This window comes from Paroedura picta, chromosome 2 (genome assembly GCF_049243985.1).
Source record: "Paroedura picta isolate Pp20150507F chromosome 2, Ppicta_v3.0, whole genome shotgun sequence".
Lineage (NCBI taxonomy): Eukaryota > Metazoa > Chordata > Lepidosauria > Squamata > Gekkonidae > Paroedura > Paroedura picta.
This window is the reverse complement of record NC_135370.1, coordinates 178994737-179022271: the sequence shown is the minus strand read 5'-3', so window position 1 is coordinate 179022271 and position 27535 is coordinate 178994737. Positions and strand designations below refer to the sequence as shown.

Here is a 27535-nt window from a genome sequence, read left to right as displayed (position 1 = left end):
GCAGTAGCAGTAGTAGTAGTAGCAGTAGTAGTATTAGCAGCAGTAGTAGTAGTAGTAGTAGTAGTAGTAGTAGTAGTAAAGGAGTGGGGAGGGAGCCAGAGGGAGGGCTAAGGGGAGTAACATCACTTCCGGACCAGATGACATCACCTTTGGGGCTTCTCAAAGTCCAAAAAATCATTTTAGGGGCTCCTCCACGTTCACAAGGTTGGAAAAAGCTGACTTAGGACCCTCACCTTGATTAGCTTCTGAGGTCTGGTGGGACCTCAACTGCTGCTGCATGAGTCCTCACTAGGACACCGTGGAGGACACAAACCAGGCCTGTCTTGCAGCAGGTACATTGATGCCCGGTGGAGTTCTGAATTCGGGCGAAGGTTTTAATGCTAACTTTTAAGGCCATTCGCGGTCCAGGACCTCTGTGTCGTAAGGCAGCGGTCCCCAACCTTTCTGAGGTCAGGGACCGCCTCCTGGGGTGAGGGGAGAGCCGACGGCCCAGGCAGCACGCACGCGCGGCAGCTGTGCGCAAACGCACACAGGCGGTTGCTGCACATACGTGTTTTTGCCACCAGGGGGTGCAAACCGCATGCGCGGCAACTGCGCGCATGCACGTTTGCAGTGCTGGCGGCCGCGCCTGCCTTTTCCCCTCCCTCTCGCAGTGAGAAGGTAGCCGGGCCTGGCGAGCTTCTCACTGTGGGGGGGGGAGGCAGGCGCAGCTGCCGGCAGCCCGGTACCGTGGCCTCCGCGGCCCGGTACCGGGCTGTGGACCAGGGGTTGATGACCCCTGTCGTAAGGGACTGCCTGTCTGAATATGTTCCCTAGAGAACACCACAGTTGGCCTACGGCCAACAGATTGATCGTCTCCGGCCATAAAGCAGTCCTGGTGTCCAGGGCCAGGGCCTTTTTAGGCCTCTGGCCCCTATGTGGTTGAATGAGCTCCCAGGCGAACTGAGGGCCCCGATGGAGTTGACATAGTTCTGCAGGGCCTGCAAGATGGAGCTCTTCCACCGGGCGTTTGGTCAGGCCTAGGGCTTGGAAGATCGCTGGGTCTCCCCCTCCCCTCCTCATTTTTCTAGATGTTCCTACCTCTGCCTCTCCGTCCTCCTTTTATTTCCGACGTGGAGTCCAGTGCCTGCCAGGAACTTTGGGTCGGTAGTTGCTGTGGCTTTGTTAATATTTATGGGAGTTTTATTGTGGGCTTTTAAACTGGAATGGCTAGACCATTGTCTTCTCAATTGTGATTGTAAGCTGCTGCCAGCTTGGCCAAGAGCTGTGGCCTAGAAACCACAACATCCATCAATCAATCTTTTATTCAGGGTTCAGCCTCCCTTTCTGTGCATAGAGAATTTTTGTTGTAAGAGTAATAGATTGTAACAATAGAAAAGAGCAAGAGTCCAGCAGCAGCTTTAGAATCATAGAATCCTAGAGTTGGAAGGGACCTCCTGGGTCATCTAGTCGAACCCCCTGCACTATGCAGGACACTCCCAACCCTCTCGCTCATCCACTGTCACCTGCCACCCCCTTGAACCTTCACAGAATCAGCCTCTCCGTCAGATGGCTCTCCAGCCTCTGCTTAAAAATCTCCAGAGATGGAGAACCCACCACCTCCCGAGGAAGCCTGTTCCACTGAGGAACCACTCTGTCAGGAACTTCTGGATGTTTTGATAGAATTTAGAATAATAGAATAATACAGTTGGAAAGGAAACTTCTTCCGGAGTTTTAGATGAAATTTCTTTTGAATTAATTTGATCCTATTGGTTCTGGTCCATCCCTCTGGGGCAAGAAAGAACAACTCTGCTCCATCCTCTACATGGCAGCCTTTTAAGTACTTGAAGATGCTTATCAGATCAACTCACAGCTGTCTCCTATCCAGGCTAAACAGACCAAGCTCCCCCAACCTTTCTTCATATGTCTTTGTCTCCAAACCCCTCACCATCTTTGTTGCCCTATTCTGGACATGCTCCAGTTCATCTAGAATCATAGAGTTGGAAGGGGCCATACAGGCCATCTAGTCCAACCCTCTGCTCAACGCAGGATCAGCCCTAAACATCCTAAAGCATCCCTCTTCAACCGTAAAGCAAACAAATCGCATAGCATTTTGTATTCCCTTCTTTGATTTCTTTCTTGCAGGAAGCGAAGGAATGGAAATCGGACATGAATGGTTTTATGAAGGTACTGGTTTCGTTTTTGTAGTAGTCATCTTTCCTCAGAGGTACCCCTATAAATAGATTTTTTTAAAAAAAATCTTTATTTTAAAAGTCCTATGCCACCTTTAGGAGCCTCTTGTGGCGCAGAGTGGTAAGGCAGCCGTCTGAAAGCTCTGCCCTTGAGGCTGGGAGTTCAATCCCAGCAGCCGGCTCAAGGTGGACTCAGCCTTCCATCCTTCCGAGGTCGGTAAAATGAGTACCCAGCTTGCTGCTGGGGGGTAAAGGGTAATGACTGGGGAAGGCACTGGCAAACCACCCCGTATTGAGTCTGCCATGAAAACGCTGGAGGGCGTCACCCCAAGGGTCAGACATGACTCGGTGCTTGCACAGGGGATACCTTTACCTTTTACCTTTATGCCACCTTTACCCTAGGTCTGCAGTCATTTCTTTAAGCTATTGATGTATTTTATTTCATGCTGCCCGTCTCAGCAGCTGCCCTCTGAACATTAAATACCATAAAATTCATAACAGTTAAGCAGAATCAACAGCTAATAGTTAAAACCACAGTTCCTAATTTGAAATCCATAATTTACAGCTGCCAACACCGAGAGAGAATCCACTTCAGAGCCCCACCCTACTTACATTGTGTTGGAGGGGGGAAGAGGTGAAGCAGTTAGATGCTATCGGCCCCTCTGGCCCCAAGCAAATGCCTGGCGGAAGAGCTCCATCTTGCAGGCCCTGTGGAACTCCGTGAGCTCCAGCAGGGCCCTGACTTTGTCTGGGTGCTACTTCCTTTCAGAGAGTGCCAGGGCTGAGAAGACTCTGGCCGATGCCAGGCATACTTCCTTGAGCCAGCATGATGGAGTGGTTAAGAGCAGTGGCCCTCGATCTGGAGAGCCAGATTTGATTCCCCCGCTCCTCCACATGCAGTCAGCTGGGTGACTTTGAGCCAGTCACAGTTCTCTTAGAGCTCTTCTCTCAGCAGTTTTCCTAGAGCTCTCTGAGCCCAACCTGCCTCACAGGGTGTGTTGATAGGAGAGGAAGGGAAGGTGATTGTTAGCTGCTTTGGGACTCCTTTGGGCAGTGAAAAATGGGGTATAAACCCCCCCAGCTCTTCTTCTTCCTTCTCTTTTTCCTGTCTCCCAACACAGACCGCTCTTGCAAGCGTAGGGTTAGATCAGCCAGCTTGCTTCTGTGTCCTTCCAAGGCCCCCTTCAAGTCCATAAGAGCAGCTCTGTCGGCCTACTTTCCCATTTCAGCAGAGAGAACGGGCTGTCCCAAGCCTCCCAGAAGCTCCGCAACTCCCCAAGCCGCCCCTCCTCCAGACGGCCAAGGCCCCCAAGTCCATCGTAAGGGACGCGGAACGGATCCTGCGGGTGGTGCGCAAGAACAAGAAGGTTCTCGAGGAGAACTTAGAGGCCATCGTTCGTGCCAGGGACGGCACCGCGCTGCATTCGTTCATTGACGCTTTGACAGCCAACAGGTAATCTCATGGACAGACTGTGGCTAAAGTGTGTGTATGACCGTTTATGCACTGGATGTTTCATGCTGGGCTGCAGGCTGGAGTTTTAGTCATGGCAGGCTGCCCCACCTCTTCCTGCACCCACATGGGGGAGCATTTGGCCTGGTGCACTTCATCAACCCCCGATCTGTGCTCCTGACAGGGGGGTGGGGCAGTGAAGTTCCCAGTGCATAAACGGTCTATGACTCAATTGTGTTCCACAAATCTATATAATCCATATCAACCAGAACCTTAAGTCTGATCTGGAATTTGATATCCCACTGAGGTCCATCTCCTTCCCTCCCTGAGGCTCCCCCCCCCCTCTCGCCACCCAAATCTGAAGGAATTTCCTAACCCAGAATTGGCAGCCTCATTAACCTTATTTCAAGAAAGGTTTTGCATCAGCAGTTTCTGCTCATGACTGTTGCTGCTTGCAGGGAGCAGAAAGAAGGGCGCCAACAGAACTCGGAGCGGGTGTGTGAGATCATGTCTTTACCTTTTTCTTTTCCCCGTAATCTTTTTTAGGGACGTCCTGGAGGAGATCCGGATCAGAAAGACTGTGGACGAGTGGATTAAAACCATCAGCCTGGAAATCCAGGTGAGGTTGCCGTTAGCTGAGCAAAGCAGCGGGATGCTACCTGCTTTGGAAAGCAAACCTTGTTTTGAATGGGCTTGAAGTCGTGCCAGCCGTTTCAGCGACATGAGTAGAGACCCCAAGATGCCAAAAGGTTTCAAGGCCGAGAAGCTGGAAGTCCCCAATTCGCACCCCTATGGATGTTCAGATCCCGCCAGCCCCATGGACAATGTAGAAACAAAGAGTTGGAAGGGACCTCCAGGGTCATCCAGTCCAACCCCCTGCACAATGCAAGAAACTCTCAATTACCTGCCCACCCACAATGACCCCAATTCCATGCCCAGATGATGCTTCCCCCAAACCAGGGTCCCAGGCCAGTCTGACCTGGAAGGAATTCACCTCCTGCCCCCAAAGTGGAGATCGGCATTTCCCTGGGCATACAAGAAAGGATCACAAGAGCCAAGCATGGACACAGTCCCTTCTTCCCACTCACTCACATTGAGGATAAGCGTGCGGGGCTGTCGTGAGGATTGCAAAGAGAGTAGCTGTGTCAGTCATTGGGGCCAAGTTAGAGCAGCCTTTCTCAACTTTGTTACCATTGAGCAACTCCTGAAATATTTTTCAGGCTTTGAGAAACTTCAGTTGTGCAGAACATGGTTGGGAAGCAGAGCTGTGGGCACACCCACCCGGGACCCCTCTCCTTCCCACCCCCTCCAGGCCCATCCCTAGTCATTTTGGGAAAAGAGGGCAGGTCAACTTGACCATGTATGGTCATATCACCCAGTAAATGTTTAACCAATTTTAAAAATGTATACAAAATGAATGAACTCCCATCCATTCGGGAAGCTCTTCCAGGGTTGTCAAGAAACCCCAGGGTTTCACAAAACCCTGGTTGAGAAATCCTGGATTAGATGGAAGTATTTATCTATAGCAGAGTTTGGTGGTCTGAGCCACAGCGGCCCACGAGGAACTGTATCAAAGGCGGCTTTGAGGTCTACAAAGGCTGCCAAAGAGCCTTTGCAGGACAAACATGTTTTTCAATAAGACAATCTAAACTTGAGAGCCCTCTTTGAGTATTTGAAAGGTTGTCACTTGGAGGAGGGCAGGATGCTGTTTCCGTTGGCTGCAGAGGAGAGGACACACAGTAATGGGTTTAAACTTCAAGTACAATGATATAGGCTAGATATCAGGAAAAAAATGTTCACAGTCAGAGTAGTTCAGCAGTGGAATAGGCTGCCTAAGGAGGTGGGGAGCTCCCCCTCACTGGCAGTCTTCAAGCAAAGGTTGGATACACACTTTTCTTGGATGCTTTAGGATGCTTTGGGCTGATCCTGCATTGAGCAGGGGGCTGGACTAGATGGCCTCTATGGCCCCTTCCAACTCTATGATTCTATGATTCTAACTTAGACACTGATTCCTTGTCGACCTACCATGCCTGAAGCCCACCTGTGCCTCATCAAGATAACCTTAGTGATCCATCCATTTGACGTAGTTTTAAACACAAATGTTTTGTATGCCGTTTGCTGATAACATTTAAAAGACTGAATGGACCTATGATCTGTACCCAGGAGGAAATGGCAAGGAAGGCCTGGGAGGAAGACAGACCTGATGAAGACCTCCGGAAGGCCAGGCAGACGGTCAGGCCGGCGGACGGCAGCAGAGAAACGAAACCGCAGCTTCGGCACCCCCAAGGAAACGCCGCCAAAAGGCTCCTGCCTGCTGCAAGACCGGCTCATAAACCAGCACGTCATGTGAGAAGGCAACTGCCAGGGCCCATTAGGGTTGCTAGGTCCCTCCTGGCCAAGGGCGGGTACTGGGGAGACATACCAGGAACAGGAGGGAGGACCAGGCTCTGAGGCCAGCGACGTATTGGCATCGTTTCCAGCGTGCACCAAAAGTGACGTCCTCGTTTCAGAACTTCCTGGCAAAACACAATTCCTTGGTAAAAATCGCATCTGCCATAGAGGTCATGCCCAAGTGCCAGTGTTGCCCTGATGTCCCTTCGGGTACAAACTGGAACTCATGTTGCCAAGTTGTCAGTGAGAGCGGTTTCTCAGTGGAACAGGCTTCCTCGGGAGGTGGTGGGTTCTCCATCTTTGGAGATTTTTAAGCAGAGGCTGAATAGCCATCTGACGGAGAGGCTGAGTCTGTGAAGGCTCAAGGGGGTGCAGGTGACAGTGGGTGAGCGAGAGGGTTTGGAGTGTCCTGCATAGTGCAGGGGGTTGGATTAGATGACCCAGGAGGTCCCTTCCAACTCTAGGATTCTATGATTCTAAATTCCATCTAAACCTCCAGAAGAAGTTCCTGGCATTTAGAGTGGTTTCTCAGTGGAACAGGCTTCCTCGGGAGGTGGTGGGTTCTCCATCTTTGGAAATTTTTAAGCAGAGGCTAGATAGCTATCTGACAGAAATGCTGATTCTGTGAACTTAGACAGATTGTGAGTGGGTGGGCAGAATGGACTGTGTCAGTGCTTGGCTCTTGAGGCCCTTTCTTGCATGCCCAGGGACATGCCAATCACTAAATTGGGCTCAGAAGGCAAATTTCCTCCAGGCCAGGCTGGGCAGGGGGTCGGGGGCAACATCTGGGCATGGAATTGGGGTCACTGTGGGTAGGCCGGTAGCTGTGATTTTCCTGCATTCTGCAAGTGGTTGGACTAGATGACTGTGGAGGTCCCTTCCAGCTCTAAGATGCCATGTGATGTAGTCTAGGCTCCCTCCTGCTCCTCCTTTGTATTCCTGCCAGCCGGGTGATCATGGGGTGGGGGGAGCACAGGGCTTGGGGGCAGGGGATTCCCTGCCTTCAGTGGGGGGACTGGCAACCCTAGGGACTCTAAGGCTTGAACCTCAGCAGGTAAGTCTGCCTTCTGACATATTACGGTGGCGGCAGCCACAGAATGGCTGCTCTTTGAGGAGGGCAAGGAGCGTTTCCTGTTAGAAGCAGAGGACAGGACTTGAACTAATTGGTTTAAGCTACATGTAGAACAATATCGGTTAGATATCAGGGAAAAAATTGTTCACAGTCCGAGTAGTTCAGCAGTGGACTTGGCTGCCTAAGGAGGTGGGGGGCTCCCCCTCACTGGTGGTCTTCAAGCAGGGGCTGGACAGATCCTTCTCCTGGATGCTTGAGGCTGATCCTGCACTGAGCAGGGGGTGGGACTGGATGGCCTGCATGGCCCCTTCCCACTCTAGGATTCTAGGAGTCTAGTTCAGCAGTGGAAGGGGCTGCCTAAGGAGGTGGGGAGCTCCCCCTCACTGGCCGTCTTCAAGCAGCGGCTGGACAGATCCTTCTCCTGGATGCTTGAGGCTGATCCTGCACTGAGCAGCGGGTGGGACTAGATGGCCTGGATGGCCCCTTCCCACTCTGGGATTCTAGGAGTCTAGTTCAGCAGTGGAAGGGGCTGCCTAAGGAGGTGGGGAGCTCCCCCTCACTGTCCGTCTTCAAGCAGCGGCTGGACAGATCCTTCTCCTGGATGCTTGAGGCTGATCCTGCACTGAGCAGGGGGTGGGACTAGATGGCCTGCATGGCCCCTTCCCACTCTAGGATTCTAGGAGTCTAGTTCAGCAGTGGAAGGGGCTGCCAAAGGAGGTGGGGAGCTCCCCCTCACTGGCCGTCTTCAAGCAGCGGCTGGACAGATCCTTCTCATGGATGCTTCAGGCTGATCCTGCACTGAGCAGGGGGTGGGACTAGATGGCCTGGATGGCCCCTTCCCACTCTGGGATTCTAGGAGTCCAGTTCAGCAGTGGAAGGGGCTGCCTAAGGAGGTGGGGAGTTCCCCCTCACTGGCCGTCTTCAAGCAGCGGCTGGACAGATCCTTCTCCTGGATGCCTGAGGCTGATCCTGCACTGAGCAGGGGTGGGACTAGATGGCCTGGATGGCCCCTTCCCACTCTGGGATTCTAGGAGTCCAGTTCAGCAGTGGAAGGGGCTGCCTAAGGAGGTGGGGAGCTCCCCCTCACTGGCAGTCTTCAAGCAGCGGCTGGACAGATCCTTCTCCTGGATGCTTGAGTCTGATCCTGCACTGAGCAGGGGGTGGGACTAGGTGGCCTGGATGGCCCCTTCCCACTCTAGGATTCTAGGAGTCTAGTTCAGCAGTGGAATAGGCTGCCTAAGGAGGTGGGGAGCTCCCCCTCACTGGCCGTCTTCAAGCAGTGGCTGGACAGATCCTTCTCCTGGATGCTTGAGGCTGGTCCTGCCTTGAGCAGGGGGTGGGACTAGATGGCCTGGATGGCCCCTTCCCACTCTAGGATTCTAGGAGTCTAGTTCAGCAGTGGAAGGGGCTGCCTAAGGAGGTGGGGAGCTCCCCCTCACTGGCCGTCTTCAAGCAGCGGCTGGACAGATCCTTCTCCTGGATGCTTCAGGCTGATCCTGCACTGAGCAGGGGGTGGGACTAGATGGCCTGCATGGCCCCTTCCCACTCTAGGATTCTAGGAGTCTAGTTCAGCAGTGGAAGGGGCTGCCTAAGGAGGTGGGGAGCTCCCCCTCACTGGCCGTCTTCAAGCAGTGGCTGGACAGATCCTTCTCCTGGATGCTTGAGGCTGGTCCTGCCTTGAGCAGGGGGTGGGACTAGATGGCCTGGATGGCCCCTTCCCACTCTAGGATTCTAGGAGTCTAGTTCAACAGTGGAAGGGGCTGCCTCAGGAGGTGGGGAGCTCCCCCTCACTGGCCGCCTTCAAGCAGCGGCTGGACAGATCCTTCTCCTGGATGCCTGAGGCTGATCCTGCACTGAGCAGGGGTGGGACTAGATGGCCTGGATGGCCCCTTCCCACTCTGGGATTCTAGGAGTCCAGTTCAGCAGTGGAAGGGGCTGCCTAAGGAGGTGGGGAGCTCCCCCTCACTGGCAGTCTTCAAGCAGCGGCTGGACAGATCCTTCTCCTGGATGCTTGAGGCTGATCCTGCACTGACCAGGGGTGGGACTAGATAGCCTGGATGGCCCCTTCCCACTCTGGGATTCTAGGAGTCCAGTTCAGCAGTGGAAGGGGCTGCCTAAGGAGGTGGGGAGCTCCCCCTCACTGGCCGTCTTCAAGCAGCGGCTGGACAGATCCTTCTCCTGGATGCTTGAGTCTGATCCTGCACTGAGCAGGGGATGGGACTAGATGGCCTGGATGGCCCCTTCCCACTCTAGGATTCTAGGAGTCTAGTTCAGCAGTGGAATAGGCTGCCTAAGGAGGTGGGGAGCTCCCCCTCACTGGCCATCTTCAAGCAGTGGCTGGACAGATCCTTCTCCTGGATGCTTGAGGCTGGTCCTGCCTTGAGCAGGGGGTGGGACTAGATGGCCTGCATGGCCCCTTCCCACTCTAGGATTCTAGGAGTCTAGTTCAGCAGTGGAATAGGCTGCCTAAGGAGGTGGGGAGCTCCCCCTCACTGGCCGTCTTCAAGCAGTGGCTGGACAGATCCTTCTCCTGGATGCTTGAGGCTGGTCCTGCCTTGAGCAGGGGGTGGGACTAGATGGCCTGCATGGCCCCTTCCCACTCTAGGATTCTAGGAGTCTAGTTCAGCAGTGGAAGGGGCTGCCTAAGGAGGTGGGGAGCTCCCCCTCATTGGCCGTCTTCAAGCAGCGGCTGGACAGATCCTTCTCCTGGATGCTGGAGGCTGATCCTGCACTGAGCAGGGGGTGGGACTAGATGGCCTGCATGGCCCCTTCCCACTCTAGGATTCTAGGAGTCTAGTTCAGCAGTGGAAGGGGCTGCCTAAGGAGGTGGGGAGCGCCCCCTCACTGGCCGTCTTCAAGCAAAGGTTGGATACACACTTTTCTTGGATGCTTTAGGATGCTTCGGGCTGATCCTGCACTGAGCAGAGGAATTAGACTAGATGGACTGTATGGCCCCTTCTAACTGCAAAATTAGATGGAACATAGAAGTTTGGGGAAATTGAGGTTCTTTTTTTGCTCGCTTTTTTTAAAGGAGAGTTTTCTCTCTTGGCTCCTCCCTCATCGACCTTTCGACAGAACTTTCCAAACGGTGTTTTCTGTCTCTGTGCAGGCGCTTCCGAAAATGAGCTCTGTGATCCCAAGCGAAGGGCAGCTCTCTCGGATTTACGGGAAGCCGGCTTACCAGGGCCACAGGAGCACGCTGAAGAAATCGCCGTATCTCAGGATCAACTCTCCCCCTCCCAAACTCAAGCCTCCGAGACCGAAATTAATCGAAAGTGTCAGAGGTGGGCCCCTCCTCCTGTGCAGCCCTTCGAATGCCACTTGCTTTGATTTCCCAATGGCCTCTACTGTTTGTATTTAATCCCACTCTTCGTCCAATCAGCTTGTGGGGATGTGTGGGGCTTTGCAGCCTGCCTCTTGCTTCCACAACAGCCACGGTGCAAGGCAGATCAGGACCCACGTCCATCTCATCTCCTGCTGGCTGAAGAATGTTGGTCATTCCCGGCCCCCGAGAAGCGCGTCTGGTCTCAACCAGGGCCAGGGCCTTTTCGGTCCTGGCCCCTACCTGGTGGAATGAGCTTCCGGCTTTCCGCAGGGCCTGCAAGACGGAGCTCTTCCGCCAGGGGTGTGGTTGAGACCGGCATGCTAAGGAAGATCTATACCAGGGGTAGTCAACCTGTGGTCCTCCAGATGTTCATGGACTACAATTCCCATGAGCCCCTGCCAGCAAATGCTGGCAGGGGCTCATCGGAATTGTAGTCCATGAACATCTGGAGGACCACAGGTTGACTACCCCTGATCTATATGACCCCCCTCAGGTTTGAAGATACGGCTATGGTGAATGGCGGTCATAGAATTTCATCTGCCCCTCTTCTTCCTCCCCCCTGGAGACTATCCTGGGGGAACAGGGTGGATTTGCTGCTATTTGGTTTTCGCTGCAGCTTATTTATATTGTCCTTTCATGTCTGTGGTTTTAAGGGGAATTTTTACCGGGGTTTTCTATACAGACTTTGTAACCCACCACAAGCCGTTGGGCAGGTAAGATGTAATAATGACAATGACAGTGACAATGATAATAATATATTGTTTAATTTTCCTTCCAGGCACCAAAGTAAAATCTGCGAGGACGCAGACGGGTCCCTGTGCCCTCGGCAAAGACACCAGTCCTAGAAAGCCACGTCCGCTCTCCGCTCCTTGCCGGGAACTCCAGTATCTCTTCAGCCCCACCCGAGAGGGGCCGGGTGCCTCGGGTCCCCTGGAAGGGCATCTCATCCCCATGGCTGTCCCTTTGGGTAGGAACGGAACCCCTTGAAGAGTCCACCTTTCACGCATTGCACTTCAGAGCAGACCCTCTGGCGGCTTCCGGTGGAAGCTCACCAGGGACTTTTCTGGGTGGTTTTGATATTTGATTTTATTTAATGTGTTGTGCTGCACCTTTCTCCATAATGGGGAACTCAAGCTGCACCCATCATTCTATTCTCTGTTTAATTTTTTAATAGAGGCTGGGTAGCCATCTGACGGAGAGGCTGATTCTGTGAAGGTTCAAGGGGGTGGCAGGTGACAGTGGGTGAGCGAGAGGGTTGTGAGTGTCTTGCATAGTGCAGGGGGTTGGACTAGATGACCCAGGAAGTCCCTTTGAACTCTATGGTTCTATGATTCTGAATTCCATCTCAACATCCGGAAGAAGTTCCTGACTGTCAGAGCGGTTCCTCAGTGGAACAGGTTTCCTCGGGAGGTGGTGGGTTCTCCATCTTTGGGGATTTTTAAACAGAGGCTGGAGAGCCATCTGACGGAGAGGCTGATTCTGTGAAGGCTCAAGGGACTGGCAGGTGACACTGGATAAATGATAGGGTTGTGAGTGTCCTGCACAGTGCAGGGGGTTGGGCTAGATGACCCAGGAGGTCCCTTCCAACTCTGTGATTCTATTATTCTAAATTCCGTCTAAACCGCCGGAAGAAGTTCCTGACAGTGAGAGCGGTTTCTCAGTGGAACAGGGTTGTGAGTGCATAGTGCAGGGGATTGGACTAAATTCTATGATTCTATGAATGGCCACTAGGCTAGAAACCCATTTAATGATTTTTATTCAACTGCAAAAGAATAGAAACACAGGGACACAGCTGGGATCAATCCCCAAAAGGCACCTGTGCAGAGAATACTAAAATCACGTAAGATTAAATACCTTCCTGTTGGACGCTAGGAGGGATGATCCCCTTATGAATCAACCAATAACCTGGGGTACCCACCCCCTTGGTCATCCCACGGGACCACCCCGCAGCCACGGAGCCAGCCTCCAGAAAGTTCCCAAAAGCTGCTTCCTTGCCTCCCCCCCCCCCAGCCCTAAATGGTTTAAATAAGCAGCAGTAGCTTCTTCCTTTAGCCTTGAGATTAGCCTTGAGAGAGGATTTTAGGAATTATTACACCTCCACCTTCCTCTTTATTTCGATTTCAATTTTACTGTTTAAGGGTTTTGTTTTTTAATGGGCTCTGCATTGTATTTTTATTGTGAACCAACACGAGATGGCTTGTCATGAGTGGCGGTATATAAATCGAAATCGAAATCAATAATTCGACATTAACATAACATCAACACTAGCTATGGGGGTCCTTCTTCCGCAGGCTTATCGAAAGCTGCCTTCCAAAGTGTATTCTCTCCCGCAAGCTGGGCCTGCTGCTTCAGAAAACCATTCTGGATGCAAAAATCTTATCCAATTTCTGCTAGCTGAGCAAAGTTAGCGAAATGTGTCACCCCCTCACTCCATCACAGCTGCCCTGAAAGGTAGGGGGGGCTGAGGGATCTTCAAGATAACTGCTCTGCAAGAAGAGATCTGACAGGTCTGTGACTGGCCCAAAGTCACCCAGCTGGCTGCATGTAGAGGAGGGAGGCATCAAACCTGGCCTTCCAGGGTTTCCCAGATCCTTAGCACACGTCGGACAGTGCACTTCCAGTGTACCCGTAGGAGCTGATTTTCCTGTTTCTGCACAGGATAAACCCACCCGCAGAAGCACACTGAAAGCGCATTATCCAGCATTGCATGGAAGGAGTCTTAAATGGGCGAGCCGCAGAAGCAAACCAGGGGAACGTGTTGAACTCATGCCGGTTCTGGCAGCGAGGGGACCGTGCCAACTGAGCCTTTCATAGAATCATAAAATCATAGAGTTGGAAGGGTCCTCATCGGTCATCTAGTCCAACCCCCTGCACTATTGAATCCTAACCACGCTTCTTGGCAATAACCTCTTATATTTCTTAGGTGAAGCTGAACTACCTCAGAGGCAGCCTGCTTGGTTGAGCCCCTGGTTGTAAATCCGATTGAGGCTGGGCCACCCTTTGTCCTCACCATGGGGGCCGTTATGTACAGTAGACTGAAGGAGCAGGCCTCCGCTCCATGCAAACTCCTGTCCCTTCTCTGGCTGTAGAATATCTCCCAAGATTTTAGGTGCATACGCATGGTCTGTCCAGCAGACATAGATATTTCAGGGTGTGCCTTGCATTGTGTATGACAATGTAACTGTTATAGAGGAGAGGCTTATCAGTGGCTGTTCTGCCCTGGTGACTCAAGAAGAAGAAGAAGAGTTGGTGTTTATACCCTGTTTTTTACTGCTCAAAGGAGTCTCAAAGTGGGTTCCATTCGTCTTCCCTTTCCCCTCCCCACAACAGACACCCTGTGAGGGAGGTGAGGCTGAAAGAGCCCTGATATTACTGCTCAGTCAGACTAGCCCAAGATCACCCACCTGGCTGCCTGTGGAGGGGAGGGGGGAATCAAACCTAGCTCGCCAGGTTAGAAGCTGCTGCTCTTAACCACTACACCAAGCTGGCTCAAAGGATCCTCTGTGGTTGGAGGCAGTCAGCTTCTGAATCTCACTGACAGCAGGCAGTTGGACCTTGATCTCTGTGCCCTGTTGTTGACTGTCCACTGTGTGTGAGACAGGAGGCTGGACTGGATGGACCCCTGGTCTGACCCAGCAGGGCTATCCTGATGTCCTTAGGAAGGCCTCAGCCTCTCTGCCCTGTTGCTGGCCCTCCAGAGGAACTGGCTGGCCCCTGTGTGAGACAGGAGGCTGGACTGGATGGACCCCTGCTCTGGCCCAGCAGGGCTCTCCTGATGTTCTTAGGAAGGCCTCGGCCTCTCTGCCCTGTTGCTGGCCCTCCAGAGGAACTGGCTGGCCCCTGTGTGAGACAGGAGGCTGGACTGGAGGGACCCCTGGTCTGGCCCAGCAGGGCTCTCCTGATGTCCTTAGGAAGGCCTCGGCCTCTCTGCCCTGTTGCTGGCCCTCCAGAGGAACTGGCTGGCCCCTGGGTGAGACAGGAGGCTGGACTGGAGGGACCCCTGGTCTGGCCCAGCAGGGCTCTCCTGATGTCCTTAGGAAGGCCTCGGCCTCTCTGCCCTGTTGCTGGCCCTCCAGAGGAACTGGCTGGCCCCTGTGTGAGACAGGAGGCTGGACTGGAGGGACCCCTGGTCTGGCCCAGCAGGGCTCTCCTGATGTCCTTAGGAAGGCCTCGGCCTCTCTGCCCTGTTGCTGGCCCTCCAGAGGAACTGGCTGGCCCCTGTGTGAGACAGGAGGCTGGACTAGAAGGACCCCTGGTCTGGCCCAGCAGGGCTCTCCTGATGTCCTTAGGAAGGCCTCGGCCTCTCTGCCCTGTTGCTGGCCCTCCAGAGGAACTGGCTGGCCCCTGTGTGAGACAGGAGGCTTGGCTGGATGGACCCCTGGTCTGGCCCAGCAGGGCTCTCCTGATGTTCTTAGGAAGGCCTCGGCCCCTCTGCCCTGTTGCTGGCCCTCCAGAGGAACTGGCTGGCCCCTGTGTGAGACAGGAGGCTGGACTGGATGGACCCCTGGTCTGACCCAGCAGGGCTCTCCTGATGTCCTTAGGAAGGCCTCGGCCTCTCTGCCCTGTTGCTGGCCCTCCAGAGGACTGCTGGACTGCTGGTTTGATCCTACAGGGCTCTTGTGTTCTTAACTCTGCTATGGGTCTGCTTTACTGTCTTGAATTTATGATGCTTGTAAAGGAGTATGTCATCTTTGACCTCAATCACCCTTGTCCATTTTTATTTTGTTTACAACAGGGGTAGTCAAACTGCGGCCCTCCAGATGTCCATGGATTACAATTCCCAGGAGCCCCCTGCCAGCCAATGCTGGCAGGGGGCTCCTGGGAATTGTAGTCCATGGACATCTGGAGGGCCGCAGTTTGACTACCCCTGGTTTACAATATGACTTCTACTCCACAATTCATTAAGGATGCTTCTCTTCCATCTCACCTTTCTTTCCCCCTTTTCTTTCTTGTGCCTTTGGGCATTTCCATTAGGCCAGAAACAAATCAACAGCATCTTGCCGGAACTTTCAGGGGTAACCATAGGCAAATTCCACCCGGTCACCATGACGACCTCAGTTCCTCCTGCTCCCCCACAGCCTCAGCCACAGCCGCGCGTCCAGAAGCCCAACATTGCGGTCCTAGAGATGAAGTCGGAGAAGAGGGATCCGCCTCAACTCTCTGTGCAGGTAAGGAACTCGAAGTGCTGAACTGCATCGATAAAGGTCCCCCGTCTTTATCTTTTCATCATCATCCTCATCAGAATTGTTTTTATACCCCGCTTTTCACTGCCCGAAGGAGTCTCAAAGGGGCTTACAATTGCCTTCCCTTCCTCTCCCCACCCTGTGACGCAGGTAAGGCTGAGAGAGCCCCGAGGGGACTGCTCTGAGAGAACAGCTCCATCAGGACTGTGACTAGCCCAAGGTCACCCAGCTGGCTGCAAGTGGAGGAGCGGAGAATCAAACCCAGTTTGCCAGATTAGAAGCCACTACACCATGCTGGCTCTGCAGCTGCAAGCAGAGTTAGCTGCAAGGGTCGGGCCCCTTGGGCGGTTGCTTAGGGCCCACTGCCACGAGGGGCCTGCCTTTGGGCAGCAGGAAAGCTCTGAAGCTGCTGCCGTTCTTGGGCCAGCCCAGGCTGTCCTGTTGTCCCCCTGGTTGCTGTGGGTCAGTGGTCTGCCTGTGTAGCGTAGCTGGGAGATCCTGCATTTGTCTGGCAGCCAAAATTTCCAGTTCTTTTACATTATCTAGGGCCGTAATGCTCCCCCACGTGACAAATGTAGAAAGATAATGGAATATTCTGGATAATCGTGCCACTTTTGGGGATTCTTGAAGCCTGAAGAATGTTTCCAGGGCTTCTCATTGGTAAAAAGTTAAGGCTGTCCTAGATCCTTGTTCAACGCCTCCGTTGTGGCAGGGGTGAAGGGTAGAGATGGATTCTAATTCATCAGTTCCCTGCTGGTGTCTGTGCTGGAGGACAGCATACAGCCATATTCACAATATTGAAGATTGAAGATTCTGTGAAGTTTCAAGGGGGTGGCAGATGACAGTGGATGAGCGATAGGGTTGTGAGTGTCCTGCATAGTGCAGGGGCTGGACTAGATGACCCAGGAGGTCCCTTCCAACTCTGTGATTTTAAGATTCTAAATTCCGTCTAAACCTCCGGAAGAAGTTCCTGACAATCAGAGCGGTTCCTCAGTGGAACAGGCTTCCTCGAGAGGTGGTGGGTTCTCCCTCTTTGTAGACGTTTAAGCAGAGGCTGGATAGACATCTGATGGAGAGGCTGATTCTGTGAAGGTTCAAGGGGGTGGCAGGTGACAGTGGATGAGCGAGAGGGTTGGGAGTGTCCTGCATAGTGCAGGTGGTTGGACTAGATGACCCAGGAGGTCCCTTCCAACTCTAGGATTCTATAATTACAGTTTGGACTCTGGCTTGCAACCCTGCCAAATTGTGGCCGGACCATGTATGATGTGCTGAGGAAGAGCACGTGGTGCTGAGGAGTGACCGGGACTCCCACCCTCCTTGGGTGGGACAAAAAACAACTGGTTTGTTTTGTTTTTCCTTTTCCAGGTGCTCCCAAACGTTGACATTGATAGCGTTTCAAGTGGCAGCCCAAGCGGGAACCGAGCTCCTTCCCAAGCAGTGATAGAGGTAGGTACGGCTGTCAGTTTCTGCCACGTAGATCTACCCCCATCCCCTTCAGTCATAAAGTTGGGCTTTTCTCATGAGGAACGCATGGGGTGAGAGATTTAGGGGCAATGCAGATTCGGAGGAGAGATCTGTATGCCAAAGGGCCGCTTCAGATGTGACATATTTCTTGCAAGCCCCTCTGCAGGAGAGACAACCATGGGAACTAGAATCACAGAATCCTAGAGTGGGAAGGGGCCCTCCAGGCCATCTAGTCCCACCCCCTGCTCAACGCCGGATCAGCCTCAAGCATCCATGAGAAGGATTTGTTCAGCCGCTGCTTGAAGACGGCCAGTGAGGGGGAGCTCCCCACCTCCTGAGGCAGCCCCTTCCACTGCTGAACTAGACTCCTAGAATCCTAGAGTGGGAAGGGGCCATACAGGCCATCTAGTCCCACCCCCTGCTCAGTGCAGGATCAGCCTCAAGCATCCATGAGAAGGATTTGTTCAGCCGCTGCTTGGCCAGTGAGGGGGAGCTCCCCACCTGCTTAGGTAGCCCCTTCCACTGCTGAACTGGACTCCTAGAATCCTAGAGTGGGAAGGGACCATCCAGGCCATCTAGTCCCAGCCCCTGCTTGAAGACCACCAGTGGGGGGGGGGGGAGCTCCCCACCTCCTTAGGCAGCCCATTCCACTGCTGAACTAGACTCCTAGAATCCTAGAGTGGGAAGGGGCCATCCAGGCCATCTAGTCCCACCCCCTGCTCAGTCCAGGATCAGCCTCAAGCATCCAGGAGAAGGATCTGTCCAGCCGCTGCTTGAAGATGGGCAGTGAGGGGGAGCTCCCCACCTCCTTAGGCAGCCCATTCCACTGCTGAACTAGACTCCTAGTATCCTAGAGTGGGAAGGGGCCATGCAGGCCATCTAGTCCCACCCCCTGCTCAGTGCAGGATCAGCCTCCAGTATACACGTATCTGTCCAGCCGCTGCTTAAACCGAGAGGCTGGTGGTCCCTGGCCTGAGAGAGGATTGCCTGGCCTCAAGAAGGGCCAGGGCCTTTTCTGTCCTGGCCCCTACCTGGTGGAATGAATTCCCGGAGGAGATGCAGGCCCTATCAGAGCTCACTCAGTTCAGCAGAGCCTGCAAAACAGAGCTCATCCCCCAGGCGTTCAGTTGTTGCCGGGCTACCAGATCAACAGAACGTCAAGAACCCTCCTCCCTTCTCGGAACATTCTCTGTCATAATAACTGGAGAGCCATGTGAGAGGACGGAGCAAAGACGCCCAGAAGCAAGGGACGCCGATACTGGTTTAATGGACGAATCGATTTTGGTTTTAATTCTGTCATTTTTAAGCTGCTGTCCATCACCCCAAGACTACTGGGCTGATTTGGCTTCAATATCTTTAATAGTAATCGTCAAACACAAGCTAAACTAGCATCTTAGGTCAGTGGTCCCCAAGCTTTTTATCACCGGGAACGGTCAACGCTTGACAATTTTACTGAGGCTGTGGGGGGGGGGGGGAGTCTTTTGGCGAGGGACGTTACTGCCCCTGAGCCCCTGCTCCACTTGCTTTCCTGCCAGCGCCTCTGACTTCCTGCCACCCGCTGGGAGGCGCTGACAGCAGCAGCTGTGCAGTGCCACGCCGAGGGGGAGCCCCAGCCATGGCGGCCGCCGGAGAGCACCAAAGGTGAGCCAGCGGCAGAGTGGCAGGGCAGCCCCTGAGACAGCAGCCAGGGAGGAGGATGAGGAGGAGCCGCGGCCCGGTACTCTTGGGGAACAGAAATGAGACTTTGAGTTCTGCCAGAATGTATTGGTCACGTTATCATACAAATGTCCAACTGCGTATAAAATTTTTACCTAGTTTCAAAAAAAATTCCTGGGATGAAATTAATTCAAAAGAAATTGTGTCTAAGCCTTCGGAAGAAGTTCCGGACAGAGCGGTTCCTCAATGGAACAGGCTTCCTCGGGAGGTGGTGGATTACAGTGATAGGGTTTTTAGTGTCCTGCATATTGCAGGGGGCTGGATAGATGACCCAGGAGGTCCCTTTCAGCTCTATGATTTTATTATTCCAAATTCCGTCCAAACTTCTAGAAGAAGTTCTTAACAGAGCGGTTTCTCAGTGGAATAGGCTTCCTCGGGAGGTGGTGGGTGTCCCACCTAGTGCAGGGGGTTGGACTAGATGACCCAGAAGGTCCCTTCCAACTCTATGACTCTACAATTCTTTTGGGTGTGTTTGACGATGACCATTAAAGTCTATGTGAAAGACTATATTGAGACATTGCAAATGAATTCTTTGCAAACTTACAGGGTTTATTAAATGATACAAGGGGGGAGTCTTGTTTCCGCATATCCTCCAGTGTGTTTTCCCACCCGGAGGCTGTCATCCCTACTCGGCAGCCGTTCTATTTCTTCGGCGTCTTCTGTGTCTAAACCTCAAGTTTTGCTTTCCCCTTCCATGGCAGAGCCCTCCAGAAGACAACTGGCCCCGGGAAGAAGATCTGAAGCTTCCCGGCACTGACTTTGCCGAGGTTCCTGATGCCTCTCAGGTGGGTTTTCTTTTTCAGGGGAGGGGGAAGCATTTGGATGAGACCCTTGAATAATCTTTTTAGCTGTCTGGCCCTGTGAACGTTTATTTGCGTCTAAAGCAGGGGTAGTCCACCTGTGGTCCTCCAAATGTCCATGGACTACAATTCCCACGAGCCTCTGCCAGCAAACGCTAGCAGGGGCTCGTGAGAATTGTAGTCCATGAACATCTGGAGGACCACAGGTAGACTACACCTGGTCTAAAGGACTCCAGGCTCAGGCTAGCCTGATTTCATTGGATCTCGGAAGGCCCTGGTGTTATGTGGCCTGTCACCCCTCCATCAAAGGCTGGCACACCCGTGTCAACCCTTCCTGACACTCCTGCGCAGACCCTGGCACCAGAGAGAGAAAAGCCAGGCCAAGCCTTGCAAAGCATCATGGGAGAGCAACTAAAACCCACTTCTGGCTCTGAAGCAGGACTTGGAGCTAGGCTTCCCCCAACCTACTTGCTTGCAAACAAAAGAGGAGTTGGTCAGCACACCTGGCAAGTACAGAGAGATAAAGGCACCCCACCCAAGACTCCCCTCCAGCCAGCCAAGCACATTGTCTCGTAAAGGGAACTGGCCACCCACTCTCTTTCAACACCAAATCTAATCCAAGATTTGGTCTTTGTCTTTTCCCTTACCACTATCCCCAGGCACAAGCAAGCATCCAGGATTTGCCAGAAATGGGCCATCAGCCCTTCTAGACAGGAAATATTTCTTCATATTCCCAGCAGCTAGTTTCTTTGTCTCAGCAACCCGTTTCTTTGTTGGGACCTGGCTACAGTCGTTACTGGCCATCAAACTCTGCGTTGTGCTTGGATGGAAGACCACCACCGAAGTCCCCGGTTGTGACACAGAGGCTGGCAGTAGTGAACCCCTGATGAATGTCCCCTACTTTGCAAAACCCTCTACTCCAGGGCTGGGCAAAATATGACTCTCCAGATGTCCATGGACTGCAATTCCCATGAGCCCTGGAGTAGGAGGGGATGGGAAAGACTGACCTAGTTATACCAATGAGCTGACTTGGGATAAGTAGCTTCCTGCATTCATATTTATTAGGGAAGGGCCATGGCTCAGTGGAAGAACTTCTGCTTGGCATGCAGAAGGTCCCCGGTTCAATCCCCAGGTATCTGCAGTTAAAGACCAGGCAGCACGGGATGGGAAAGACTGACCTGGCTAGACCAGTAATCTAACTTAGTGTAAACAGCTCCCAGTGTTCATATTTATTAGGGCGAGGCTATGGCTCAGTGGCAGAGCCTTTGCTTGGCACACAGAATGACCCAGGTTCAATCCCTGGCATCTCCATTTAAAAGGACCAGGCAGGAGGGGATGGGAAAGACTTTGACGTGAGACCCTGGGTTCTGTGGAAGAGCCTCTGCTTGGCACACAGAATGACCCAGGTTCAATCCCTGGCATCTCCAGTTGAAAGGACCAAGCAGGAGGGAATGGGAAGACTGACCTTGAGAGACCAGTGACCTGACATAGTAGAAGCAGCTTCATATGGATTAGGGAGAGGCTGAGGCTCAGTGGCAGAGCCTCTGTTTGGCATGCTGAAGGTCTCAGGTACAATCCCCGGCATCTCCAGTTGAAAGGACCAGGCAGGGGTCTGCTTAAGACCCTGGAGATCTTCTGCCAGCCTGATGAGGCAGTGCTGGTTTTGACGGCCCGATGATCTGCTTCAGCAGAAGGCAGCTGCGTGCGTGTCCACACGTGGTTGGGGTAGGAATTCACTGCACACAGCATCGAAGAGTCCTCGCCCTTGGCAAGCTGTTTGTCCTGCTGTTCTGAGAGGCGTGACCGGGACCCCTGGGGAGGGAGGTTTCGGGAGGGGCTTGGCCGCGTCGAGTCCTGCTCGGTCCCCAGCTTTTCCGTTCCTCCCTGGCGCTTCCTGATCGCTTTTCAGCTTGACTGATCCCGGTTTAATTTCCCCGTGAGTGAGTTTCTCAGGCAACTTGGCCAGAAAGGTCCTCTTCCAGCCTTAACTACGGCCGGTTCCAAAGGTGGTTCGCTGCTTGTGGAAGGTGTGTGTGTGTGTGTGTGTGTGTGTGTGTGTAGGGGAGGGAGTGTTCATTCCCCCTACCAACCCGACCTTTACCTTTTTCTTTGTCTATTTCTCTTTGTCATCTGTATCATCGAGATTTCATTTATCACCTGTCATGTACCTGTCATCTCTCTCATCTATATTATCCAGTTATCCTTTAGCTCAGGGGTAGTCAAACTGCGGCCCTCCAGATGTCCATGGACTACAGTTCCCATGAGCCCTTGGGGCTCTGAAGAGCCACCCTTGCTCTATGGCAGGGGTAGTCAAACTGTGGCCCTCCAGATGTCCATGGACTACAATTCCCATGAGCCCTTGGGGCTCTGAAGAGCCACCCTTGCTCTATGGCAGGGGTAGTCGAACTGCGCCCCTGCAGATGTCCATGGACTACAATTCCCAGGAGCCCCTGCCAACGAATGCTGGCAGGGGCTTCTGGGAATTGTTGTCCATGGACATCTGGAGGGCCGCAGTTTGACTACCCCTGCTGTTTCTCGCTGTTCATCCCTCTCCTTCCTGTCTTTCATCTATTTCTCTATCATCTGTTAACACTATCATGTATCTATCACTCCTCTCATCTATATCCTCTATCTAGCTATCGCTTATCTATTTCGCACTGTTTATCATCTATCCCCAGTTCTCTCTCGTCTACCTATCTCAGTGGTTCTCAACCTGGGGGTCACGGCAGGGCAAGCAGCTTGGCGGGGGGGGGGTGGGGCGCCATTCACACAACAGCCTTGCGAGGTAGATTGAGATAGAGTGTTAGTCTGTCTGGAGCAGCGGAAAAGAGCGAGATCGGCATGGTGGGACAAGAGGCGGAACTGAACTGAGAAACCCCGGAAAAAAACAATTTACATACAGTCATGAACAATGGATCTTCGTGCCATGGGTCAGTTTAGGTTTAATTTCTGTGAAAGAATCCTTGCATAATTTTATGGTTGGGGGTCACCACAGCATGAAGAACTGTATTCAAGGTTTGCAGCATTAGGAAGGTGGAGAACCACTGATCTATCTTTTCTCCTTATCATGTATCATGTAGATATAATCTGCCTATTTCTCTCTTTCTCTCTCTCTCTCTCTCTCTGTCCATCCATCCATAACCCCCCTGAACAATGCAGAAAATTCACGAATGCCTTCCCACCCTCATTTCCTCAGTGACCCCTGCTCTATGCCCAAAGGAAGGCATAAAAAAACCTCTCCAAATGTACTCTGGGCATGTACGGAAGGGCCATGAGAGTGGAGCACTGGCTCTTCCCTCCCTCTCATGATCTGCCTCGATTCAGAGTGAACAGGAGCACTAAAATCTAATAATAATTTATAAAATAGGACAAAACCAAAACAATATAGCAAAGCAGAAAGAAACAACAAGTCATGTGGCCAACTATATCTTCGGAGCGCAATGAAGAAAGGGTGAAAATAACGTCTCTTTATTGTGTTGCCTTTTAACAACGAGGAGAGTTGATGCTGAAAGCGGAGCGGAACGTCCGGAAGAGGTTCCTGACAGTCAGAGTGGTTCCTCAGTGGAACAGGCTTCCTCGGGAGGTGGTGGGTTCTCCATCTTTGGAGATTTTTAAGCAGAGGCTGGAGAGCCATCTGACGGAGAGGCTGATTCTGTGAAGGCTCAAGGGGGTGGCAGGTGACAGTGGATGAGCGAGAGGGTGGTGAGTGTCCTGCATAGTGCAGGGGGTTGGACTAGATGATCCATGAGGTCCCTTCCAACTCTATGATTCTATGATACTAGACGCTGGTTCTGCTCAGCTTTCAGCATCAGCTCTCATCATTGTTTTTACAGGCCGCGGACTGGCGGCAGCAGGGAGGGCAATTGCCTGGCTGCGCATGCTGTGCATGTGCGGGCGCACACACACAATGTGTGCGCGTGACCAGGCTGTGCATGTGCACATGCACCGTGCGCAGCCGAAAACATGCATGTGCGCATGCGCAGCACTGCTTCCCTCTCCCCCCCTTCCCACAATAAGAAGCTTGCCGGGCAGCAAGCTTGCGGCCTGGGGAGTTTCTTACTGCGGGGGGGGGGGGGGTTAGCCACGGCCCGGCACTGGGCCGCAGCACGGTGGTTGGGGACCACCAGTTTAAAGGAAACACACTACAGAGACTTTATTTTCACCTTGTCTTCATTGTGCTCCTAAGATACGATTGGCCACACGATTCCTTGTTCCTTTTGCTTTGCTAAATTCGTAGTGCATCATGGGTAGGATCGGGAGGAGGATTTTTCCAGTTTAGAGAGAACTTTCCCCCTTCCCTTGGAGGCTTTACAAAGCAAAATGAAACCGCCTTGCCTCTTATCTGCTACGGGTGCAAAGCCAGCCTTATAAAATACCTGGAACGCGGCTTCTCACAACGGGAGCCAGGGCAGTTCTGCTCTTTGGTTTTCATTTTCTCAGGAATTGCTTTCATCGTCTCCCCTGGGCAGTCCCGGGCGGTGTTTTCAACCACAAGGCCTTCGGAAACATTCCAGAGCTCCAGCACATGTTTGGCGGGGCTTGCGTGGTTGACAAGCTGGAAGATGTGCGAAGAGTCAGCTGGAATGAGTGAGCGAAACTGTTAACGTTTCAAGGGGGAGAAATCAGTCAAGGCTTCAAAGAGATTAAGGGTGGTGGTGGGGGGGTAAACCCAACAGCTTTGCCGAGAGGACACGCACTTTGAGAAAGTGTTTGGCCGAATGCTCACGTTTCCTCACAGTCAGTCACAGTCAGTCGATTTTTTGTTTGTTTGTTTGGGTTTTTTTACCACCCATTCTTTACGGCTCTGGGCGGTTTACATGGAACATGGCATAAATTTACATGGAACATAATTACTATCTATACCAGGGGTAGTCAAACTGCGCCCCTGCAGATGTCCATGGACTACAATTCCCAGAAGCCCCTGCCAGCGAATGCTGGCAGGGGCTCCTGGGAATTGTAGTTCATGGATATCTGGAGGGCCGCAGTTTGACTACCCCTGATCTATACCATTATACAAAGGTCAATAGAACATCACAGTAATCTGTCAAGGAACAATTCACAACACAACGTGAATAAGAACAGCCCTGGAGAGCAAATTGTTCAGTCATGGAAGGGCGTCCAGCAGATGTTACAAACCGTCGGTTACAAACCTGGCCGCCAGCTCTCTTAGTGCCCAGGTCGGTGGTCTCCCATCCAAAAACTAACCAGGGCTGACCCTGCTTAGCTTCTGAGAAGCTCAGGCTAGTCTAGGCCACTAGATGTTGGTGGAGCCTTGTGACCTGAATGGCATTTGTCTACATTGCTTAACGTTCCAGAGTCCGATTTTTAGAGGGTTTTTTGTCATCCACGGAGACATTGAATACGCTTGGCCCCGAAGCCGACCGGGACATGCTGAAGATTTGCTTGGCTTGTGTTGGTATTAGGACACGAGCAGTCTTCAAGCAAAGGTTGGATGCACACTTTTCTTGGATGCTTTAGGATGCTTTGGGCTGATCCTGCGTTGAGCAGGGGGTTGGACTAGATGGCCTGTATGGCCCCTTCCAACTCTATGATTCTATGATTCTATGGCCTGTATGGCCCCTTCCAACTCTGTGATTCTATGATTCTATGGCCTGTATGGCCCCTTCCAACTCTATGATTCTATGATTCTATGGCCTGTATGGCCCCTTCCAACTCTATGATTCTGTGATTCTAGGACGAAGGGGACAGCGGTGGCGAGGAGATCCTGGGATTCCTGGAACCAGTTCTGGAGTTCAACAGGCAAGGGGAAAGGGGGTCTCCGCAATACAATGGCTTGCCCTTCCCACCAGTGGCTTCTGCTCCTCAGGCCTCGGCAGACGTTCTGGATGAAATCATAGAGAGACGGGAAACCCTGGAAAACAAGCTGGTCAGCTGGTGAGTTCTCAGAGCGGTATTAAGGAAGGAGCTGGTGAACTTCAGGGGAGGGCTGATCCCATAGGAGACTTTTCTGGAACATTTTAGGTCTGTCCATCCACCCATCTATCATTTATCTGTCATCCATCCAACCATCTATCTATCCATCTACCCATCCATCCATTCGAATGGGGTTTGAGGAGAGAGGACGCCTACAACAGTTAATCTGGCGGGAGACCCAGGCAGGAAACGCATTTAAGATTAGAAGATTTGTGCTGGATCAGACCAGGGGTCCATCTAGTCCAGCCTCCTGCCTCACACAGGGGCCAGCCAGTTCCTCTGGAGGGCCAGCAACAGGGCAGAGAGGCCGAGGCCTTCCTAAGGACATCAGGAGAGCCCTGCTGGGTCAGACCAGGGGTCCATCCAGTCCAGCCTCCTGTCTCACACAGGGGCCAGCCAGTTCCTCTGGAGGGCCAGCAACAGGGCAGAGAGGCCAAGGCCTTCCTAAGGACATCAGGAGAGCCCTGCTGGGTCAGACCAGGGGTCCATCCAGTCCAGCCTCCTGTCTCACACAGGGGCCAGCCAGTTCCTCTGGAGGGCCAGCAACAGGGCAGAGAGGCCGAGGCCTTCCTAAGGACATCAGGAGAGCCCTGCTGGGTCAGACCAGGGGTCCCTCCAGTCCATCCTCCTGTCTCACACAGGGGCCAGCCAGTTCCTCTGGAGGGCCAGCAACAGGGCAGAGAGGCTGAGGCCTTCCTAAGAGCATCAGAAGAGCCCTGCTGGGTCAGACCAGGGGTCCATCCAGTCCAGCCTCCTGTCTCACACAGGGGCCAGCCAGTTCCTCTGGAGGGCCAGCAACAGGGCAGAGAGGCCGAGGCCTTCCTAAGGACATCAGGAGAGCCCTGCTGGGTCAGACCAGGGGTCCATCCAGTCCAGCCTCCTGTCTCACTCAGGGGACAGCCAGTTCCTCTGGAGGGCCAGCAACAGGGCAGAGAGGCCGAGGCCTTCCTAAGGACATCAGGAGATCCCTGCTGGGTCAGACCAGGGGTCCATCCTCCTGTCTCACTCAGGGGCCAGCCAGTTCCTCTGGAGGGCCAACAACAGGGCAGAGAGGCCGAGAGGCCGAGGCCTTCCTAAGGACACCAGGAGAGCCCTGCTGGGTCAGACCAGGGGTCCCTCCAGTCCAGCCTCCTGTCTCCCACAGGGGCCAGCCAGTTCCCTTTAATCTCCCCCTCCTAGAGCCAGCTTGGTGTCATGGTTAAGAACAGTGGCCTCTAATCTGGAGAACCAGGTTTGATTCATCACGTGCAGACTGCTGGGTGACCTTGGGTGACCATCCCAGTGCTCTCAGAGCTCTCTCAGTCTCGCCTACCTCGCAGGGTGCCTGTTGTGGGGAGAGAAAAGGCAGGCCATTGTAAGCTGCTTTGAGATTCCAGCTCTTCTGTTTCTCCCCTGCACTTGAGCTTTGTGCATGCGTGTGTGTGTGTTTCTGCCTCCTCTAGCTGTCATGTTGTGTTTGGCTCTGCCTCCTTCGGCAGCCAATTTGTGGTTACACGCATTTTGTCTGTTGAGCGCAGAAGCGACAGAAAGCCAGCTAAAGAATGCTGAATCATTGAAGCCTGTTCCCTCTCCCCTTCCTCGCTACTCGTTGTGCTGCAGGGGATCGAAATGAACATTAAGAATCTGAATCATTATTTTGCCAGGGTGGAGCAAGAGGTCATGGCCCGGGTCATCAGTGGGATGTACCCAGCCCAGAAGGAGGCTGTGCCCAACGTCAGCTCTTCAGAGAGCGAAGAGAGCCAGGCTGAACCTTCAGATATTGGTAAGAAGTGGCATTTCAATATCTCTCCCCTTTCTTGGTCCGTTCTTCCTCCTGCACCAGTTCGATTGGACCAAGATTTCAACAGGCAGTGCAGCGCAGGCCCAGAAAGGACATGGGCAAAATGGAGAGGGGCAGATGAGGGGGCAGATGAGAGCAATCAGGATGATTCAGGGGGACCAAGCCCTACATGGAAAGGCTGAGGGACCAGGGAATGTCCAGCCTGGAGAAGAGGAGGTCAAGAGGGGACAGGATTGCTGTCTTTAAGTA

The 27535-nt window shown here is 53.0% G+C and overlaps 1 protein-coding gene across 3 annotated transcripts in view; it reads left to right on the top strand.

Annotated features, from left to right (window-relative positions):
• KIAA0586 (KIAA0586 ortholog) overlaps positions 1–27535 on the top strand; it is a 111776-nt gene that overhangs the window by 23806 nt on the left and 60435 nt on the right. For all 3 annotated transcript variants that reach the window (XM_077323966.1, XM_077323965.1, XM_077323967.1), the window contains exons 12-22: positions 2125–2166; positions 3401–3624; positions 4168–4240; positions 5785–5967; positions 10194–10368; positions 11188–11376; positions 15384–15577; positions 16958–17038; positions 19474–19557; positions 25268–25467; positions 27150–27268. In XM_077323966.1, coding sequence (XP_077180081.1) covers positions 2125–2166; positions 3401–3624; positions 4168–4240; positions 5785–5967; positions 10194–10368; positions 11188–11376; positions 15384–15577; positions 16958–17038; positions 19474–19557; positions 25268–25467; positions 27150–27268 — 1564 coding nt within the window. The remainder of the gene's footprint in view (positions 1–2124; positions 2167–3400; positions 3625–4167; positions 4241–5784; positions 5968–10193; positions 10369–11187; positions 11377–15383; positions 15578–16957; positions 17039–19473; positions 19558–25267; positions 25468–27149; positions 27269–27535) is intronic.